The 19428-nt window shown below is 38.7% G+C and overlaps 1 protein-coding gene and 1 long non-coding RNA gene across 4 annotated transcripts in view; one reads left to right on the top strand and one right to left on the bottom strand.

The window, feature by feature from the left end:
* Nucleotides 1-15309, top strand: part of LOC109443378 (uncharacterized) — a 23089-nt gene extending 7780 nt beyond the window's left edge. For 2 of the 3 annotated variants that reach the window (XR_012495620.1, XR_012495621.1), the window contains exons 4-5: nt 8415-8493; nt 15171-15309. This is a non-coding gene — a long non-coding RNA (uncharacterized LOC109443378). Of the gene's footprint in view, nt 1-8414; nt 8494-9503; nt 12732-15170 lie in introns of those variants that run through there. The other variant, XR_002136668.2, reaches the window with a different exon arrangement.
* The window catches only part of RNF168 (ring finger protein 168), a 31589-nt gene continuing 26639 nt past the window's right edge, over nt 14479-19428 (bottom strand). Inside the window, exon 6 of the mRNA XM_019723667.2 lies at nt 14479-19428. Within this exon, the coding sequence (XP_019579226.1) occupies nt 18484-19428 (945 nt within the window). The 3' untranslated portion in view covers nt 14479-18483.

Genomic DNA, 19428 nt, shown 5'->3' with positions numbered 1-19428 from the left:
CAGTCTGTTTATCCATTTACCAGTTGAAGGACATTTGGGGTACTTCCAATTAAAGGCAATTATGAATAAAGCTGCTATAAACTCATGTACAAGTTTTTGTGTGAATATAAGTTTTCACTTCTCTTGGGAAGATACCTCGTTGTAGAATTTCTGGGTCATATGGTGAATGTATGTTTGACTTTTTAAGAAGCTGATAAACTGTCGAGGGATTTTGAATTTTCAGTTTTGGAAAGATGTTCAGCAATTGTCACCTTAACCAAGTGACTGAACTTAATATTACTAAGAATGGGACAACCTGATATTTTGTATTCCTAATGTGATGCGTTAGGAAATACATAGCTTCACCTATGACATGTTCTTCGCAAAACTGTGGCTCTGAATCTAATCCAGCTTCTAGGCCTAATTTCCAGACTACGAGAAACACAGGCAGATCAAGAAACAAATTAAAGAACACTATGAGGAAGCACTCAGGCAAATCCAGAATATGGATGTTCACAGGACAACTGTCCTGGTCTCTTTAAAAAGTCAGTGTCATGGGCAGGGGCAGGTGGGTGAGATGGGGGGGAAGGAACACGAAGACTGTTCCAGATAAAAAGAGTAAAAAGATATTACCACCAAATGCATTGCCTTGATTGGATCCTAGCTGTAAAACAAAAACAAAAAACAGCTATAAAAGACTTTTTTGGGCAAACTGAAAATTTTAATATGGACTCAATATGAGATGACATTAGTAAATTATTTTCTTAGATGTGATAATGACATTTTGGTTACGAAAAGTGTTCTTATTTCTCAGAGATGCATTCTAACATATTTAGGGATAAAATATGTCTGCAACTTACTTTTCAATGGTTTAGCAAATTGAAAAAATATATATATACTATAGCTATGATAAAATGTTAACAATTGTTAAATGTAGGCTAGGTAGTTGCCTACAGGTGTTTATTATATTGTTCTTTCAACCGTGTTGTATGTTTGAAGCTTATATGAAAATAGCTGAAAAATTTTAATTATTGTATTTTTATTTCTATAAGTTCTATTAATATTTATATTTCAAATCTGGTTAGCTATTTTTAACCAGATTTAAGCAGATGCTTTCAGGTTAATATTTTATTTCTTTAAACATGATAATCATAGTTATTTTTTAATCCATGTCTGATAATTCCAATGTCTGAAGTCTTTGCACATCTGTTCATTTAGTCTGTAGTTTATACCACTTCTCATACATGGTGCCTGGGTTTCTGTGTGTGTGCTTAGTTTATTTTTTTTTACTGTGGGGTGCTTATTTTTTGCAAAATTATTTATAGGAATTCTTTGAGGTCTAAGATGAAGGCACATTTCTCTAGAGGAGATTTACCTTTGTTCCTGTCAACCATTTAGGGGCACTACCGTACTGAGACCAATTTAAACTAAACTTATAACTGGAAGCTTTTTGAACCACACAGGCAAAATGAATTTGGGCTTCAAATCAACATATCAGAGATGGCCTGGAGCTACAGCTTCTCAGAGACAGCCCCCACTCCTCATTACCCACCATCAAGGCAACCTTCCATGCAGCCCTTGGTGACAGGGAGTAGAAGGGTTACTTACTTGTGGTTCTCTTACCAGAGAGGTCTTAGTGTTATGGGGGAATGTTTCACATTACATTCCTTTTGTGGGCCAAATTGTGTCCACCTCCAAATTCATATGTTGAAGCCATAGAACCTTAGAATGTGAATATATTTGGAGATGGGGCCTTTAAAGAGGTGTTAAATTAAAACTAAGCGTTTAGGGTGGGCTGTAATTCGATCTGACTGGTGTCTTTATAAGAGGAAATGGGGACATTGAAAGGAGATACCAGGGAGACCATGCAGAGAATTAGACCAAACCTGCCAACACTTTGATCTTGGACTCCTAGCCTCCAGAACTGGGGAAAAAATTAATTTCTGATGTTTAAGCCACCCAGTCTGTTGACGTAAGAACATCCAAACATGTAGAGAATTTTTATAAGAGTTTATTAGAGCCAAACTGATGACATATACTAAGGAGCAAGATCTCAAATGCTCTGGGGAATAGCAGTTTTGCAGCTTCTTTTATGCACTTGAAATTAAGGAGAGGACGTAAGGAAGATTGGAGAAAGCAAGGGGGAGATTGGGTTACGGGATAGTTATGTCCTCTCTTGAGGATTAATAACGCCTTCAAGGGGTATTACTTTTGGCATTTCAAAGGTGTGTTAACCTTTGAAGATGAACAAAAACAATGGACAGGGCTGGTTGAAAACCTTTCGCTGAAGAAGTTATATGCCAGTATAGTAGTTCAATTTTTGCGTATGTCCATGGCTTGTGGGTTTTGTGCCTTTTTTTTTTTAATAATTGGGGAACAGTGTGTACTTCCAGGCCTTTTTTCCCAAGGCAAGTTGTTGTCCTTTCAATCTTAGTTATGGAGGCTGCCGTTCAGCTTCAAGTTGTTGTCCTTTCAGTCTTAGTTGTGGAGGGTTCAGCTCAGCTCCAGGTCCAGTTGCCATTGCTAGTTGCAGGGGGCACAGCCCACCATCCCTTGTAGAAGTCGAACCGGCAACCTTGTGGTTGAGAGCCCACTGGCCCATGTGGGAATCGAACCGGCAGCCTTCAGAGTTAGGAGCATGGAGTTCTAACCGCCTGAGCCACCAGGCCGGCCCGTTTTGTGCCTTTTTATGCTTGAATTCTCTTTAAGAATAAAGACTTTGTGTTTTTTTTTTAAAAAAAGGTTATATGCCTGGGGCATGGCTCCCCACCATGACCTGCCCAGTTAGGAATTTACTGTCAGATCACCCTGTGAGGTTACTTTCCATAACCCCTTTTTTTAAAAATGGCAGGCCTAGCAAACTAATTCAACTCCCCACCTTCTGCGGCCCTGGCTTTTGACTTCTTTACTCCACACCTCATGGGGCCATGAAAATTGTTGCTCAAGTTTGTCACATTTGGCCTGTTCTCTCAAAGAGGGGAAACTTCGGTGCTCCCTTTCCATTCAGAAATTCCACATTCTCTTTGATTGGGCCCAGTCATTCCTTACTGTCTTGTCATGTCTTCCATTGTTTTCAACAAGTTTTGATTGTTTTAAAATAGTATCTAGCAATTTTAGTTGTTTTCTGTGGGACAGTCTATCCAAATACCTCCCTCCACAGATCAGCGTTGCTGGAGCTGCAACTATACTGTGGTGAGGAATTGATGTGCTAAACTGTCCACAGTCCTAATAATGGAAGGCTTCAAGAAGAAAAGGGGGGGGGGTGATGGGGGGTGGAGAAAGGAAGAGAGAGAGGCAAGTAAGGAAAGAGGGAAGGGAAAGAGTGGGAGAGAGGGAGAAGGAAGTGAAAGGGAGAAAGAAAGAAAAGTAAAAAAATAACTGATCATGGGGCAGTTGGTTGGCTCCGTTGGTTAGAGAGTGAGCTCTGAATAACAGGGTTGCCAGTTCGATTCCCACATGGGCCAGTGAGCTGTGCCCTCCACAACTAGATTGAAGGACAACTACGTGGAGTGATGGGCCCTGGAGAAACACATTGTTCCCCAGTATTCCCCAATAAATTTTTAAAAATGAATAACAGGTCAGAGACATAAGAGACGAAGAAAAGGGAAAAGGGAAGGACAACCTCAATTCTTCAAGCTTGGGAGGAGAAAAAATTGTGGTTTTTATCAAGACGTCTAGAAGAAAAGTGAATTTTCAGAGAATGACCCTGAGTACTGTTTAGGGCAATAATAAGATGTTAAAGGGTAAGAAAGGAATAACATTTTGAGTCAAATGCGAGCTACCATATAGTAAGTATAAATCTTAGTGCCCAAACTCATATAATAAGAAATTAAATTTTATTTTTCCATACCTGAAGTTAACTTTTATCATTTCCAGACCAGGGAATCTTTATGGAGTCTAGGGGTTGGGTAGCCTGCTTACTAGTTATCAGTCTCTCCCAAATTTATTGCCTATACCTGAGGTTGTTTTTGTTTTTGTTTACCATCTTATAGGCTAGGTTTTAAAAATTCAAAAGCTAAGAATTGACTCCGTTATCCTGTTTTCTACTAAGTCACTGGCATTAGTTGGGAATGGTTTGGACTGTCAATAACAGAAAACTTGAATACCAGTGGCTTAAGTTATAGAGAATCGTTTCTCTTACATAACAGCATGTCCAGGCACAGGCAGGTTCGTACTGGTTCAATGAAGTCAGGGCTGATAGATAACCCTTGGCCTTCTAGTCATCTTAGCAAGATGGCTTTTGCAGCTCCAGCCATCACACCTATGTTTGAGGCAGGAAGAAAGGGGAAGGGCAGAAAAACAAACAAAAAAAATACTTTCCCAGAACACCCCCCAGAAGATTTCTGCATTTTTCTCATTGGTCATGATTGTGTTTTTAGGGTATAATTGCAAAGAAAATTACTTCTCATATAAAAGTCCCTGACCTTCATGATGATGGGACCTGGGTATTTATTCCAAATTAGATTCCACAGGACAAGCACTCCCTCTAACAAAGCAGTTCAGGGTTATGTGCGTGATACTATCTGTGGTGGTTTTAAAAAATACCTACAAATTATTTGACATGTCTTCCTTCAAAAAAATAGTGCCTAAGTTCCCCTCTTCTTTAGTGTGGGCCAAATTTGATGACTTGCTTCTAATGAAAAGAACATGGCAGAAGTGAGGACATGAGACCTCCAAGATGTGCTCTTAAAAGGTATTACCGCTTCTACCTTGCTCCTTATTGGATCAATCACTGTGGGGAAAACCAGCTGCCATGTCATGAGGACACTCAAGCAGCTCTGTGGAGAGACCCACGTGGCAAGGAACTGAGGCCTCCTGTCAACAGCCAGCACTGACTTGCCATTCCCAGTCAAGTCTTTAAATGACTGCAGCCCCAACTGACGTCTTATCTATAACCTGTTAAGAGCCCTAACCAGACCACCCAGCTAAGCCACTCCAGAATTCCTGACCCACAATAACTCTATGAGATAATAAATGTTTGTTGTTATTTTAAGTCACTAATTTTTAAGTAATTTGTTATGCAGCAATAATTAACTAATAGCACATTCCTTCTGGGTTCCTTGGGTTCTTAGGTAAGCCTGGATTCAAAGTGATATGCTCACCTGCATCCATGTGGATGATACCTCTTTGTTATCCCCTGAAGAGACTTCCTACTGGTTCCATTCCCTCCACTTCCCAAGGATGTGGACTTCCTTGGGCTGGGTGAATCCTCTGATTGGTCTCATACAGCTATAAGGAAATGTGGAGGCATTGATTCAGTTTAAAGGCAGGAGGAGCCTAATGTTTCAGCCATGCCACCTGCCATCTTTTTTCTCAAACAATATAGGCCAGTTTCATGGCCTTGGCTAGCTACCGAGGAGGGAGCATGGGTACCAACCAAACTAGGTATTGTGGAGACTCGGGGTTTTTTACTGGCCTCTGAGACATCGTCTTCCCCAAGACCTGACTTAGCTTCTACGTTAATAGCTGTAGGTTCTCTTTGTAAATTTAGGAGTTTTCCAAAAGTCTTAGCAGCAATATTAAGGTCCTTAATAATTAAATAATTCTTCCCCTGGCCGCTGGGAGCTGGACAGTGCTGTAGAGACCAGCCTCATCCTCCAAAACTCACTTTCTCCCCACATATCCAGGCCACCATTTTTATAGCAGATTAAGAGGTGTGCCAATTTTTTGTTTGTTTATGCAAACTTGGCTTCGAACGTATGTTTTATTTTTTTATCATTTAAAAAATTATGCCTAAAGATTAAGTCAAATGTAAAAACATAATATATCTATAGTTGAACAACCATTTGCAATAAAGACAAAATTATTGAGAACTACTGTGTTTCCCCGAAAATAAGACTTAGCAGAACCATCAGCTCTAATGCGTCTTTTGGAGCAAAAATTAATATAAGACCTGGTCTTAATTTTAATATAATGTAAGACCGGGTCTTATATAAGACCCGGTATAATATAATATAATAAATATAATAATATAATATAATATAATGCCAGGTCTTATATTAATTTTTGTCCAAAAGATGCATTAGAGCTGATGGTCTGGCTAGGTCTTACTTTCGGGGAAACGGTGTTTATTTTCCCTTTTGAAATGGCTAATCCGAGTACTAATATGGCTGCATAGGTATGCCAGTTTTTGAAGGGTTTTGAGGGCTTCTCTGCTTTGGCAACTTGGGTTAGTGCTATTGAAATAACTCTTCCTTTCCTCAAAAGAGGCTTAGTCTTTTAGAAATTCACCTTAAGACAAAGGCATTATAATGACTTAATTTCCTGGGGCTGCTGCAAGAAATTACTACAAACTGGGTGCTTAAAACAACAGAAATGTATTTTCTCACAGTTTTGGCGGCCAAAAGTCCAAAATCAAGAAGTCAGAAGGATCATGGGACGAATCTAGGAAAGAATCTATTCCACGGCCTTACTCTTAGCTTCTGGTGTTATCAGCAATCCTTGGCATTCCTTGGCCTACAGCTATATAACTTCAATCTCTGCCTCTGTGTGTGCCTGAATTTTTACATGAACGTCTTCTTATAAGAACATCAGACATATTGGATTAGGGGCCCACCATAATCCAGTATGACCTCATAGTAACTAATTCGTTCTGCAATGACCCTATTTCCAAATAAGGTCACATTCTGAGGTACTGGCAGTTAGGACTTCAACATGTCATTTTAGGGAGGGGTTACAATTCATCCATAACAATGACCTTATTCATCTTTGATTTAGGAAATTCGATCATGAATGCAAACTCTAACAAGGGTGACAGCACCTTCTTTTTTGTCTTTTTTCTTTTTTAATTTGTTTTTTCTTTGCCTTATTCTTCACCTTCACCTTCTTTTGTCAGTCACCCTGTGTCTGTCTAGGGAATTTAAGCATTCTGTAGGACTCTTTCATGCTTGGTCTCATCGCTGTCTACTCACATTTCTGAAATCGGCAGATTTCTTAGGGGTCACATCAGCTCTACATAACACATTTCCAGGTAGATCTTGGCCTTTGGGTCTAGATAACTTAGCTCTAATCCTAGTCTAGAGTTAGTATTCAACCCTTAAGCAGATATGGGCTACCTGGGAATTCTAAGACATCCTGGATGAGTTTCACAAACAGCTGAAACTAATCTTAAACCAGAAGTAGTTGTACAGTAGCTGTAGTCTCCCTTAATTCAATTTCATTTCTACTGTGAGGCCCTGATATCTGGGGTGGCAAAACGTAATTTCAGTTAAAGAAAAAGGAACAAAAAAATGTAGTTCCAGTTAAGTTGGTTTCCTCATGCTTTACCTGAGTTGTGTCTAAGTTCTAGGGGTTTTGCTTTAGGCGCCCTAGGGGATACATGCGGTCCTTGGTTGTCCTCTATCCACACCCGTACCTTTGAGATATAAGCACTGCCTACAAGGTGCTTAGTGGCCCCCCAGGCGCCATAAGGCTCTCCCTTGTTCCAGCTGCAGGATTCCTCTGGGTCCCAAAACCCCCTGGGTTACATGGCTGTGTCATTCTTGAGCACACAGGAAATGTTCTGCTGCTCCCAGCACACAGTGCAGCAAGGGAAGCTGTAAGGTTGTCAGAGTTTCTTTGCTCTGTTTCTACATTGTCTTGGGACATCTTTCTGAGACAGAAAGGGGTCTGGGACACAGGGTCTTCCTCTCTAGGGACATGTATTACACCTGAACTTGTAATACTCCCCTTCTCCTTCTACCAGCCCAGAGATTCTTTATTTGATCTGAGATCAGGGAAGCCTCTCTTACTCATGTAGGGGAGGAAAACATCTTTTTTCTCTCCCCTCCTAGTTCAGTTGCTGGGGCCGTGAAAATTAAACTGACATAAAACAGATTAATAGAAGAAAAAAAACAGAGTTTATATATGCAATGCACACACATGCAGGAGAACTCGGTGATAAGTAACTCAGAAGAGAGGTTAGAATTTGGGGCTTATACAATTACCATCTTAGTAGGTGAAGGGGGGAGAAAGGCACTTACAGGAAAATAAGTGACTTTTTGAAAAGATGAAAGTTTTTTGGGTTTTCAGGAAATAAGAAAGTTGTAATAATGTTTGTCTATACAGGTATGAATGATCTTTCTAGCTCCTTCAGGGCCATAAAATTTCCCTGGAGAAGGAATTTGAGGTAGATTTTATTCATGTTTTCCCTTCTGGGAGTAGATTTGTCCTAAAAAGGAATTTATGGCAGCTTTATTTCCTAGATGCTGTTGCTTTTAGTAACATAAGGGAAGCTCCAAGAAAGCTATTTTTCTGCATCTGTGAATTTCAAATGTCTTAGCTTAAAATAATCTTTATACCAAGTGGCCTATTTTGGGGTGGCATAGTCTGATCCCCTTCACTCAACATCAGATATTCTTATAAATCTATTGTTCTTGTTTTGAGTTCTCTCTGGGGGCTAGATTTTGAGACTGAAAAGTCTAGAACTAACATTTTTATCCTCTACTTTTTCCTAGGTGAACTTTTCCTGAAGCAACAAATGTCAAATAGCCCAGCTGACTAAATGTGGGAAGGACCAAATCATGCAAGGATAGGGTAAAATATTAGTTAATATTTCAAAAACTTACTCTGCCATACATATGCTGTATCATTTCATCTTCTCAACAACTCTGCGAGGAAGATTTGATTGTCCTGTTAGAGGTGAGGAAATACTCATAGAAGTTAGGACTACACAGCTAGAAGCAAAATTTGAATCCATATTTACCTGATTCTAGAACCCTACTCTTGCCATCTCACCATGCACTATCTAGAGGCATTTGTAAGTATAACCTGAATGTGCCAGTCCTTATCAACCTCTGGTGGAAATGAAGTCACGTTAGCACTTACCCAAAATTTGGCTGGTAGATCACCTCTCATTTGTTCACACAGGATCTCAGCCTCCAAAATGTCTTCCAGGAGGTCCTTCTACCATGTGTGCCAAAAAAATGTATACACATGACTTGTATTGATTTTTTTTTTTTTTTTTTTTTCAGAGAGGGCGCAGCTCACAGTGGCCCATGCGGGGATCAAGTTGGCAAACTTGGTGTTATTAGCACCATGTTCTAACCAACTGAGCTAACTGGCCACCCCTTTTATTGATCTTTAGTTATTGATATAGAACATTACAATTTTAATAGGTTTTTCCTTTCTTAAAATGTGTATACATTTTTTTGGGACCCTCTGTAGATGTTCAAGAACAAGTTCTGTTGTCTCTTCTCCTCGGCAAGAATGGACATAAAAATGATACTCATGCGGCCTGTTGTGCCATGAATGATACAATTCCTTTTCTCTGACCCAGGAATTTCAGGTCTTCTGCCAGCATCTATGCAACAGTAACAGGCTAACTTCCAAGCCTGTAAATAGAGTAAAATCAAATCCTAGACCTGACACCTGGCACAGGCTTGAGGTCAGGTGCTATGTGGTGGCAACCACACGAAGTTGTTCAGAGCCCAGGCAGAAATGGTTGCTGTAGCAGTGGCTGGAATAAGAGGCAGGTAAAACCAAGGGAATCCAAAGAGGTGATGAGATGTCCGTACTGTGTTTCTCTCTCCTCAAATCTTGTACAGCTACCCTTCCTATTCACTCTCAACTGAGAATGGGAAAACTGGAGCCATCAGGCAAGAAGTCCATTGACCTGTGGCCACTGAACGCACAAATCTACACACAACTCCACTCACCCTGTTTTCTCTTTCCCTCTCACAACAGAAAAGCCATCTCTCTTATTATGTAAGATCTATCCCTTTTTTTGCCTGGGTGTGAATATGAAAATGTTCCTTCTCCACTGGACCCTCTCTACTGACACTTAAATATGCCCAAGTTTTCTCGCCTTCCCACAATAGCTACTATACCCTAATCTCTCCCTACCTCCTTTCAAAACCCAACTTTTCTACATTGTTGTCTATACAACCATCTCCATGTTCTTCCCTCCCACTCACTTCAGAATCCACTTCAATCTGCTTTCTGCTCACACTGCACCCAATCCACTTGTACTGGGGTCACCTAAGACCTCAAGTTGCTAATTTCTATAGACTTTTCAATAGAATTTGGTATTTGCTTACTACCTCTTTAGAAATCTCACTCTTGGCTTCTGTGGTACCACACCTGCTGATTTTCCTCCTCTCTCTCTGGCCTCTCTTCTCCTTCCCTGCAGCGTATTCTTCTCTACCTACCATTCACTGTGTCCGCAGGCTTGCCCAGGTCCATCTCTTTTCCTCTGTAGGACAGGAAATCTTACCATTCCTCAGCTTTAATCACCAGAAACAAACATGATTTATAATTTCAGGTGTTATATAAGTACATTTAATCCTTATATTTATTTTATATAATTTATATTTAACAAGACAGCACATTTTGCTTGAAGACATGGGTCTTAGACTCCAGTCTCGATACAGATCCACTTACTGTCAGAATCTCCTTAGGCAGTGACAACTGCACTGGTCTCCGGTTCTTCCTCTATAAAACAGGGTATACCGTCGCCTTATTAGGTGTCTAGAACTGCACACAATCTCTTCTGTTTTTCTTTATAAATGATATTCCTGGCTTATTTTCTTTTTGAATAGAAGAATGAGTCTGAGTTCATTCTCTAGTCATATAGTCCTGTGTTCAAATCCTGACTCTGCCTCCTCCTTCTATCTGACTTTGAGAAAATTACTGAACTTCTTTGAGTTTCAGTTTCTTTCACATATAAAATAGGTGTAATAATAGTGTCTATGCCCTAGAATTGCTGAAAGGATTACATGAGATGTTAAGCACAGTGCCCAGCCCATAGTTTCCAGTAAGTGTTGGCCCTTGGAAATAGTATCATCTCATACCTTTAGGTGGTTATATTTCAGTTTTGATTAGTTGGAGCTCTATAGCTGTCCCCAAACAAGACATAATTTAGAGCAGATGAATGAAATTGAATAGCTTGAGGCTCTTGACACACATTTTACAAAGATTAATGTCAGAATAAGTTAGAGCCCTAAGTGTCATTCATAAGAGTATCTTAATCCAAAACCCAGACATTTGATGCCTCTAATTTGGACTTTTTAAAATATATATAACAAGTTAATTTCTTTAGAGTGAGAGTGGAGGAATTTAATCGCTTCTGAATTTAACATCCTTACCTTTATACCCAAAATTATATGATATTAATAGTGCAGTTTTTGACTAATGTCCAAGTTATAAAAGACCAATACATGCAAAACATCACGGTCTCTTTCTTCCTTGAGACTTCTCCCGCATCCCTTCTCACCTAGACCCCTATTCCCACAGGAAGCCCTTCTACACATTTATGAGAACCTGGGGATGCATAGATGGGAGAGGTGTTTTGAAAAGCTGAGACAATTCTGGAAAAAGTGACTTGAGAGGGAGAATGAATGCTGGCATCATCCCAGGCAAGGTCATTTTTCAACAGCATTTCCAGAAACATTCTGAATTTTAACTTTTCTTCAATGCCTGAAAATCTGTCGTTGAAATGAATAATTTTGGACACAACAGGTGGTCATATGACAGTTAGTCACAGTACATGTGAATATGTGTCCTTTCCTAATAATCACTGCTTGAAAATTGCTAAAATGAGGGATAACAGAGAGAGAGTAGAAGAAATAGACAATCGTCTCTAAATTTAAAGACTGTCATTTATTAGACTGTCACCTACAGACAGGACAGTTAGTCACAGTACATGTGAATATGTGTCCTTTCCTAATAATCACTGCTTGAAAATTGCTAAAATGAGGGATAACAGAGAGAGAGTAGAAGAAATAGACAATCGTCTCTAAATTTAAAGACTGTCATTTATTAGACTGTCACCTACAGACAGGAATGAGAAGCACACCTATCGCTGAGGTACAACTCTCTTAGCACCTTAAGATTACAGACTTTTAAAAACATACATTTATTCAGATCAAATATGTGGAACTAGCATAATAACTTGAGCTAACCATGAAGGTTTTTTTTTTTCTCCGTTAGGTATTTTTCTAATGGTTCAGGGATTTCTTGAGACACAGGGGAGCATGTAGGCAGGGTTCTCTTGTGCTACAGGAACTATGCAAAGGATCATTGAGTGCCCCATGGAAACCAATGGGTATAGGTCACAGAGTTCATGGACAAATTTTTAGAAAATCAACTTTATTGAGGTATAATTTACATACAATAAAAATGCATCCAATTTAAATGTATTGTTCAATGAGTTTTCAAGATATGGAACATTTCCATGACCTTTAATATCTGGTATGCTTTGTTGTCTAGCTAACAGTATCAGTCAGGGCCCTGGTAAAAAATAGATGGCCCAGTTAAACTGGATAATTTGAGAAGAGGGATTATTTACAAAGACGTGGGCATGGTCTAGGGAAAGCACAAGATGGTTCCGTGTAGCAATGCCAGAGAGCTGTTACGACTTCTAGATCAGAAGGGTGAAGAGGAAGCAGATACCAGAACCTGGAAGGAGAATCTGTGTGAACACTACCTTCCAGGAGATATGACTTTCAGTTGGGGCCATAGCCAGCCAGCCAGACGGGGGTCATCCTGCAGAGGAGTCAAGGAGATAAACACTTCAATCATACTCTCTTCTCTCTGATTTCCTGACAGGGCTCCTCTGGGCAGAATTCACCTAGAAGAGAGCCTTGATTTAGTCCTCACAGGTTAACCTCTTGCTTCAGCTCTAATATTTTTGGTTGCTTTTGCTATTATGCAATGTTAAAATTGCCACTTCTTACCCCCTAAAGACTTAAGTCTTAGGTAATTAGGCCTTTTGTCTATTTTTTGGTTTGTGACCTGTTCTTACCAGCACAAAATAATTTTTTCTTCTAAAAATAAACCAGCTCATTCATGTAATTTTAGTTTTATACAAGTAAAAGCTTTAAGTTTTCTAAGCATTTGCCAGTAAAAGGAATCAAGTAAATTTGTTTGTTTGTTCCCAAGGTGCTTTTCCAATCATTCCTGAGAAAATGAGATTTTAGCAGTTTTCAATCCTATAAATTTAGAATACAGTTGTATAAATTACAACACTTCAAACTCTTTGGGAGTGGATTCTCTCACGTTAAAACCAAATTAGTATTATCTCAGTTCCTCTTGCTAAAATTGTTACAGTTCTTGTCATTTTTCCTGCAATCTAGGCTTACTCTGAAGAGTTACTTCATTATCTTTCAATTATTCAAATGCCCTCCTTTCAGTCTTATCCTGGTGTTTTAACTCTATTGCAGGGGTGTACCTTCCTAGGAGCTCTGGGAATTTAGTGATACCTGAGGCCTTAATTGTGTATAGAAGACATTTCAGAAAGGGGTTCTTGTCATCCCTATAGGTGAGGAATTGGAAAGCTTGTAGGGACTCAGGACAAAGGTGGTTTTAGGTTATTGTTTGTCTGTGTGTGGGTGGCAAACGCAAACCTGAATCATCAGCCCTGATCAAGATGGGGACGCTAGGATATAATCAGGGCAACAGAAACTGAAGTCGGGAGGGCTTTCTACAGGTACTTGGGAAGGTTCTCCACAATTTTCTCCTCTAGATCCTTAATGGGGTTTTACCTCGCCTAGGCATTTATTTGTGTTTAAGCACCATTCTTCCACACACATTACTCCATCTTGTCAGAATAGCTTTCCAGGTTTTTGGCTTAGAAATTTCAAGACATCTTAGTCCTAGAATCCATTAAAGGAAAACACCTTTAATGGATTCTCGTGTGTTTCCCTCCCACCCCTCGTCTCTCAGGTCCAAGCCTGCCATTGTAAATTCTGCTGTGATACAAAAAACACTTTCCCACTCTCCCAGACTCCTTTGTCAGCAAGCTTCTTATGAATTTCTAATAAGGGATACTAGGAGGAAGGCAGGGGGGGAAGCTTGTTTTTTTGCTATTCCTGTCAGTCGCCTCCAGCTTCCAAATTCCTTCAACTCTTCTAGAATGATTCACTAGGGCCTTTCCCAGTACCAGCAGTCAGGGAGGTGCTTCCTTCTCAAAGGTCTGAACATCAGGTCTGTAGGGGTCACCATTCCCCACCTCCTGAGCTCATTCTAGTAACCAAAACCCTTCCCATCTATTTCCCAGATTTGAGGGTGGTGGCCACTTCCTGCAGTTACCATCTTTGGGTTATCGCACTGTTCCCTTTTGCTCCAGCACCACCTGTCTAACCAATTCCTTACAGTACGGCATACCCTCTGCTGAAATACCTATTGTGGTTTTTGTTTTCTTTTGATTGGACCATAATCAATATACCCAGTATAATCTACATTTGTCTAGTATAAACTGAGCAGGGAGTGGGGTTCTCATCCTGATCCCAGGAATCAAGACAGTCCATGGTCAGCCAGTCTAACGTGCAGTAAAAAACAGATACTCCCCAAACTTTTTATGGATGATCCCCAACTGAATTCAAAGCCTTATGAACTGAACTAGTTTTAGGAATAGAGCCTAACTGGGCCAGCCTGGGAGCACAAAAGCCAAGTTGTAGAGAAATATAAAGCAAAATGTAAAGAGAAGGGTCCGCTCAGTTGACCTCAGGGTGCATGTTGTGCAAAGTCCTGCCAAGAAAATGTAAAATATTCTGGGAAAAAACAAAAAAAGACTCCAAGTCATGATTGTTTAAGATCTTTATACAGGATTAAGTAAACACAGTAATGGCTCAACTCCCCAGTCTCTTTAATATGTTCGTAGTGTTTTACCCACCTTTATGCATACCAAATGTGTAGAACTAGTATAGAAATTCAAGGAAGCCCCGAAGTATTCCTGGGACTTGGTTTCCTTTGGGGGCTGAGACACAGGAAGCTGTGAACACATCCGGCAAAGATGAGTGGAGTCTTCATCAGTAGACAGAAGATAATTGCAATTTACTTGTGCCACATCTGGAGACGTACGGGAGCACAAAGCACTGGATGAAGTGAGACACTTCCAAAGTGGGACTGGTCGAGCAGAGGTAGAGACTAGCCAGGGAGAAGGAATGACCACTTATTAAGGCTTTTTTTGAGCCAGGGCCTGTGCCAGGTGTTCCATATATATTACTTAACTCTTGATAGCAACTCTGTTGGTTATGTTATGATTTCCATTTAGAAATTAAAAGCCATTTAAACTATTCTTAGCTCACAGGCTCCACAAAAATAGGCGGCGTACAGATTTGGCCCCTAGAGTGTAATTTGCCAGACCCCTGTTCTAGGGCTTTCAGTTGAGACTCTATTGTGTGAACAGGCTTCCATCCCTTGGAAGGTCCCGAACTTTATTCTTTTGTCTCATCGGCACTGTGAACCTGATAACAACTCTCTTCACTTTTCAGAGGTTTTCAGTCTTTTAAATTCTGCCCTGAGGATTTTCAAAACTGCAATTATCCTGATGAGAAAACCAGCCTCCTGTCTGATGACCCTCCAGTCTCTAATGTTGTCACTCTAGGTTCATGAGATAGCCAAGAACTCTTCCAGTTTCTCTGTTCACCAGCAGCAGCCCTGGTTCTCGTTCTACATTCGGAACAGCCACATGCTACCAGCAAAAATGTGCTTGCAAACCTCAGTTCCCCTCTCTTTGTCTCTCCTCTCTAGAATCTTAGCCCCTAAACTGGTTATTATTTCCGTAGCTCTCCGATGCTTTTAAGTATACATTTTTACATTTTTATCTGGCTTTTTCATTGTTCTCAGCAGGATTGTAGGTATGTTGCAGTGCTACCTGGAAAGCCTAAATTTTACTTTCAAATAATTTTGAGATAGTACATTAAAGCTAAATAAATTCAAATTCATTCACAATGCTATTTCCAAAAATTCACAATGCTATTTTTCATGCTGAAAAAAAAAGCCTTCCTGAATTATGATTCTTAAAATTTTAAAGACAAAAAGGACCATCTAGAGTGGTGCACATTGAGATGTATAAGCTTCCTTTATTTTGCAATATTTTAAGAAAATTTAAATTTTTTTGACTAGATGATATATTCAGTGACTGAAAACTCAAAAAGTACAAAAGAACATATAGTGAAAAGTCATTTCTTCTATTACATCTCACAGCCACCTACTTTCTCTCCTTGCTGACATTTATGGTTTCTTTCTATATATTTGCATATTTTATGCAAATACATGTTTTCCTTTTTTGGACAAATAGTTGCACACTATATATGCTATTCTACATCTTGTATTTTTATTTAACTCTACATCTTATAGTTGTTTTCATCTGTGTAAAGTGGTGGGTTTTTAACTGCTCTATATAGTATTCCATTGTACATTCATTTATTGTCTATTAATGTTACATTGAAGTTTGTTTCTAAGTTTATTACAAATGCCATACAAAAATGTTTTGTACATGTCATTCTACACACATGTGAAGACAGCTTTAAGAAATTACTAGAGGTAGAATTGCCAACTGTATCTCCAAAGGGATTTAAATTTTTCTGTTCGTACCACGCAACATAAAAGAATGCTTCTGTCCTCACACTCTTGCCAAGATTAAAAAGAAAAAAAACACCCCACACATATATAACAAAAACAAAACAAAAAAAGCACCTTTACCTTTATTAATCTGAAGGGTGGGAAAATGTATGAGCATTGATATAAGATGCTTAATACCATTAAGCATCTTTCTACCTATTTAAGAACCATTTACATTTCCTTTCCTGGGAACTATGTTTCTTGGGAACATAAACTTTTATAATTTTCCTTTTGGGTTGTTAGTCTTTTTCTTAATGGATTGACAGACACTTTATATGAAGGAAATTAGCTCTTTGTGATGAAGTGCATCTATTTTTTCCCCAGTTTGGCATGTCTTCTAGTTTTCCTTTATAGATTTTGTTATGCAGAACTTTTTATTTTTATGTAGTTAATTTTTATTTTTTAAATTGTGGTAAAATACATAATAGTCCATTTTTATTTTTAACACTTTAATTTTCAGATTCTCAACCTCTGCAGTTTTAATACTCCCTGAGAAATTAAACACTCTTATACCTTCCACAAAAATGAGAGGAAAAACTAGCAATACGTTCTAATGACTAATAGAGAAATTAAAATTTATCTTAAAACCAACTTTAGTCAGGAAGACTTCTTCACAGACAAGAGGTTAAACATATAAATCCTAACTACTTCACACTATTTCCTCTCCCCCCTTTTTGGTCATGGACTATTCCAGGAAGATTTAAATTGCTCAGAAAAATATCGGTTTGATGAGAAGGTAGATTTTAGTCTATTTTATTCAAATTTGGTTAGTTTCTGGCTGTACTTCATTTCAGCTCAATCATTACTCAGAGGACACTTTATTCGGAGAAAGGGCAAACTAAATTTTAAATTAGCAATAGAGAATTCTACCCATAATTACCCACTCAATCAGTATTTAAATATTTGCCATCAAGTATGCAAAAATTAACAGAATTTCAGTTATAAAATTTGGAGGGAAAAAAATCTCAATATATAAAAATATTGACAAATTTAAGCTAGAATTAGCTCTAGGACATTTTATTGTATTTTTATCTTAAAAGGATGGTAACAAGACATCAGCAGAAATACTGCTAAAACTGTTTGTTTGCTCCAAGCTAGTCATATTAATGAAACAAAGATTAATAGTCTCTAAGTTAAATTTCACAAAATGAAATCATTGCCTCTGATTTAACTTCCAGGGGTAATATAAGGCAAAACCCAAGTATCATACTTTCTATTTCTGTCCATAAACACAAATAGAAGTCACCATCAATACAAATGATAATATAAGGAAATAAACACATGGTTATTTATGTCATAGGTTTCATAACATAGGATATCGTGATATAACTCCTATAGTAAATTCCCATTTTCTTTCTGGAATAGAAGATTAATAGAAATATGCTTTTCCAAAATTTCAGGTAATTTAGTAACTAATTTTGATTTTGACACCAGATACTATGGTGTGAAAAGCTGTAAAACCCAAATACTTTGTGTCATTTAACACAAAAAGGAGGAGGGAGAATGCTCTGCCAAACTATACCTGCTATTCCATCCTGGACCCTAACCACCCACTCAGTTCCAGTGCTTCTAAGTTATCATCTGCTCCACTCAGCCTCATCCCAACTCGTAACTGCTTTTGCATCAAGAGTCTAGTTTCCTAACTAACCCTAATTTTCCAGAACTCTCTGATTTTTCAGATTTCATGCTGATCCCAACCTATTTTAAATAAAAGAAGATGCTATAATGCTTAAAATAATTTAAAAAATGGAAATTAGATTACTTTAGTGTTATGGAAGATGAATTTCAAGTACTCTACACATACATGGCAAAGTAGCAAGAAAACTTAGATTTGAAACCTGGATTCCTTAACTACTTTGTGTAGTATGATTATAATCTTGCTTTGATTACAAGTCAGGACACAAAGGTGAGCAAAGGCCATAAAATGCAGTTTTTGGTGAAAGAGACTGGCATTTGACGATTTCTTGGGAGTTGGCCCAGGCATTTTTATATCTATTATCTATTAAGGATTGCCAAACTTAGCAATTATTAATAAAGGATCGGGACTCTTGCTTATCACTGAGTTTGACAGAAACACAGTTGTATATTCATTCCTCCCTTATAATCGCAGTCCTTTAGTTAAGGACAATGTGTCCACAGAGCAGATTTACTAGATTATAAAACACTCCCTTTGCCTATGCATTACTTTGTATATCTCTGAAGCATCTGAAAAATACTTTTCTGTGACTTACTAGGCTGTACGGAATGAGCACTTTTAGATGCCAAATTATCTCTAGTAGAATTTGGCATTTTTCTTCCATTAACTGAATGTTTCAACTGGCTCTTAAAAGGTTGCCAATCTTCATTTTTTGAGCCTCTCTGACATTTTGAATGCTCAGTTTGTCCTTTTACTTTTCTATCTTTGGAATTCTTCCTCTGTCCATTTAGCAATTTGTCTGGAGGTGAGGGAGTAGCACGTAACTGATACCCATTAGGGGATCCTTTTTGCCGGTCTGGCTTCATTTGTTCTTTATCCACCTCTTTTTGAAGCTGTAATGCTAATAACCTGTCCTGTTCTTCTTGTTTATGTCTCTCAAAAAGTAGATGTTCCAAATCTAACAGTTTTTGGGTAAAGTCAATTTCTGCTTCCTCTTCGTCTGAGGAAGCGTCAGGGAACATTTTCCTTCGTTTTGCAGAAAAGCATGGATCCCTGTCTACTTCAAAAGATGATTCCTGGTTTTTTCTTTTGGAAATATCTTCTTTATTAATCAGTAGACGAGATTCTTCATTTTCTGTCTCAACTGTGCTATTTCCAATTATCTGTGTCATATCTGATACAGTGCTCCCACTCTCTGTTTTGCCACAAGGCTTAACTACAGCTTCTCTAGAGGAGGGAACTCTGGCTTTAGGTCCCTCATGATTTATGACACATAACTCTTTTTCATGACTGCTTGGTCTCATTTTGACTTCTCCTTCAAGGTACCATTCTGTACCATTGGCACATAACGGAGGCATAGGTGGTTCTATTGAAGACTTTGTACCTTTTTCTTGAATTTCTAGGCATATTTGTGGAGAAAGTGTTGGCATATCTTTCTCAATTTCTGTGTCTTGCCACGTGGGGCTCTTTGTATCACTACTGTCAATTTC

Source organism: Rhinolophus sinicus, linkage group LG01 (assembly GCF_036562045.2).
Source record: "Rhinolophus sinicus isolate RSC01 linkage group LG01, ASM3656204v1, whole genome shotgun sequence".
Classification (NCBI taxonomy): Eukaryota; Metazoa; Chordata; class Mammalia; order Chiroptera; family Rhinolophidae; genus Rhinolophus; species Rhinolophus sinicus.
This window is presented reverse-complemented; position numbering and strand designations above follow the sequence as displayed.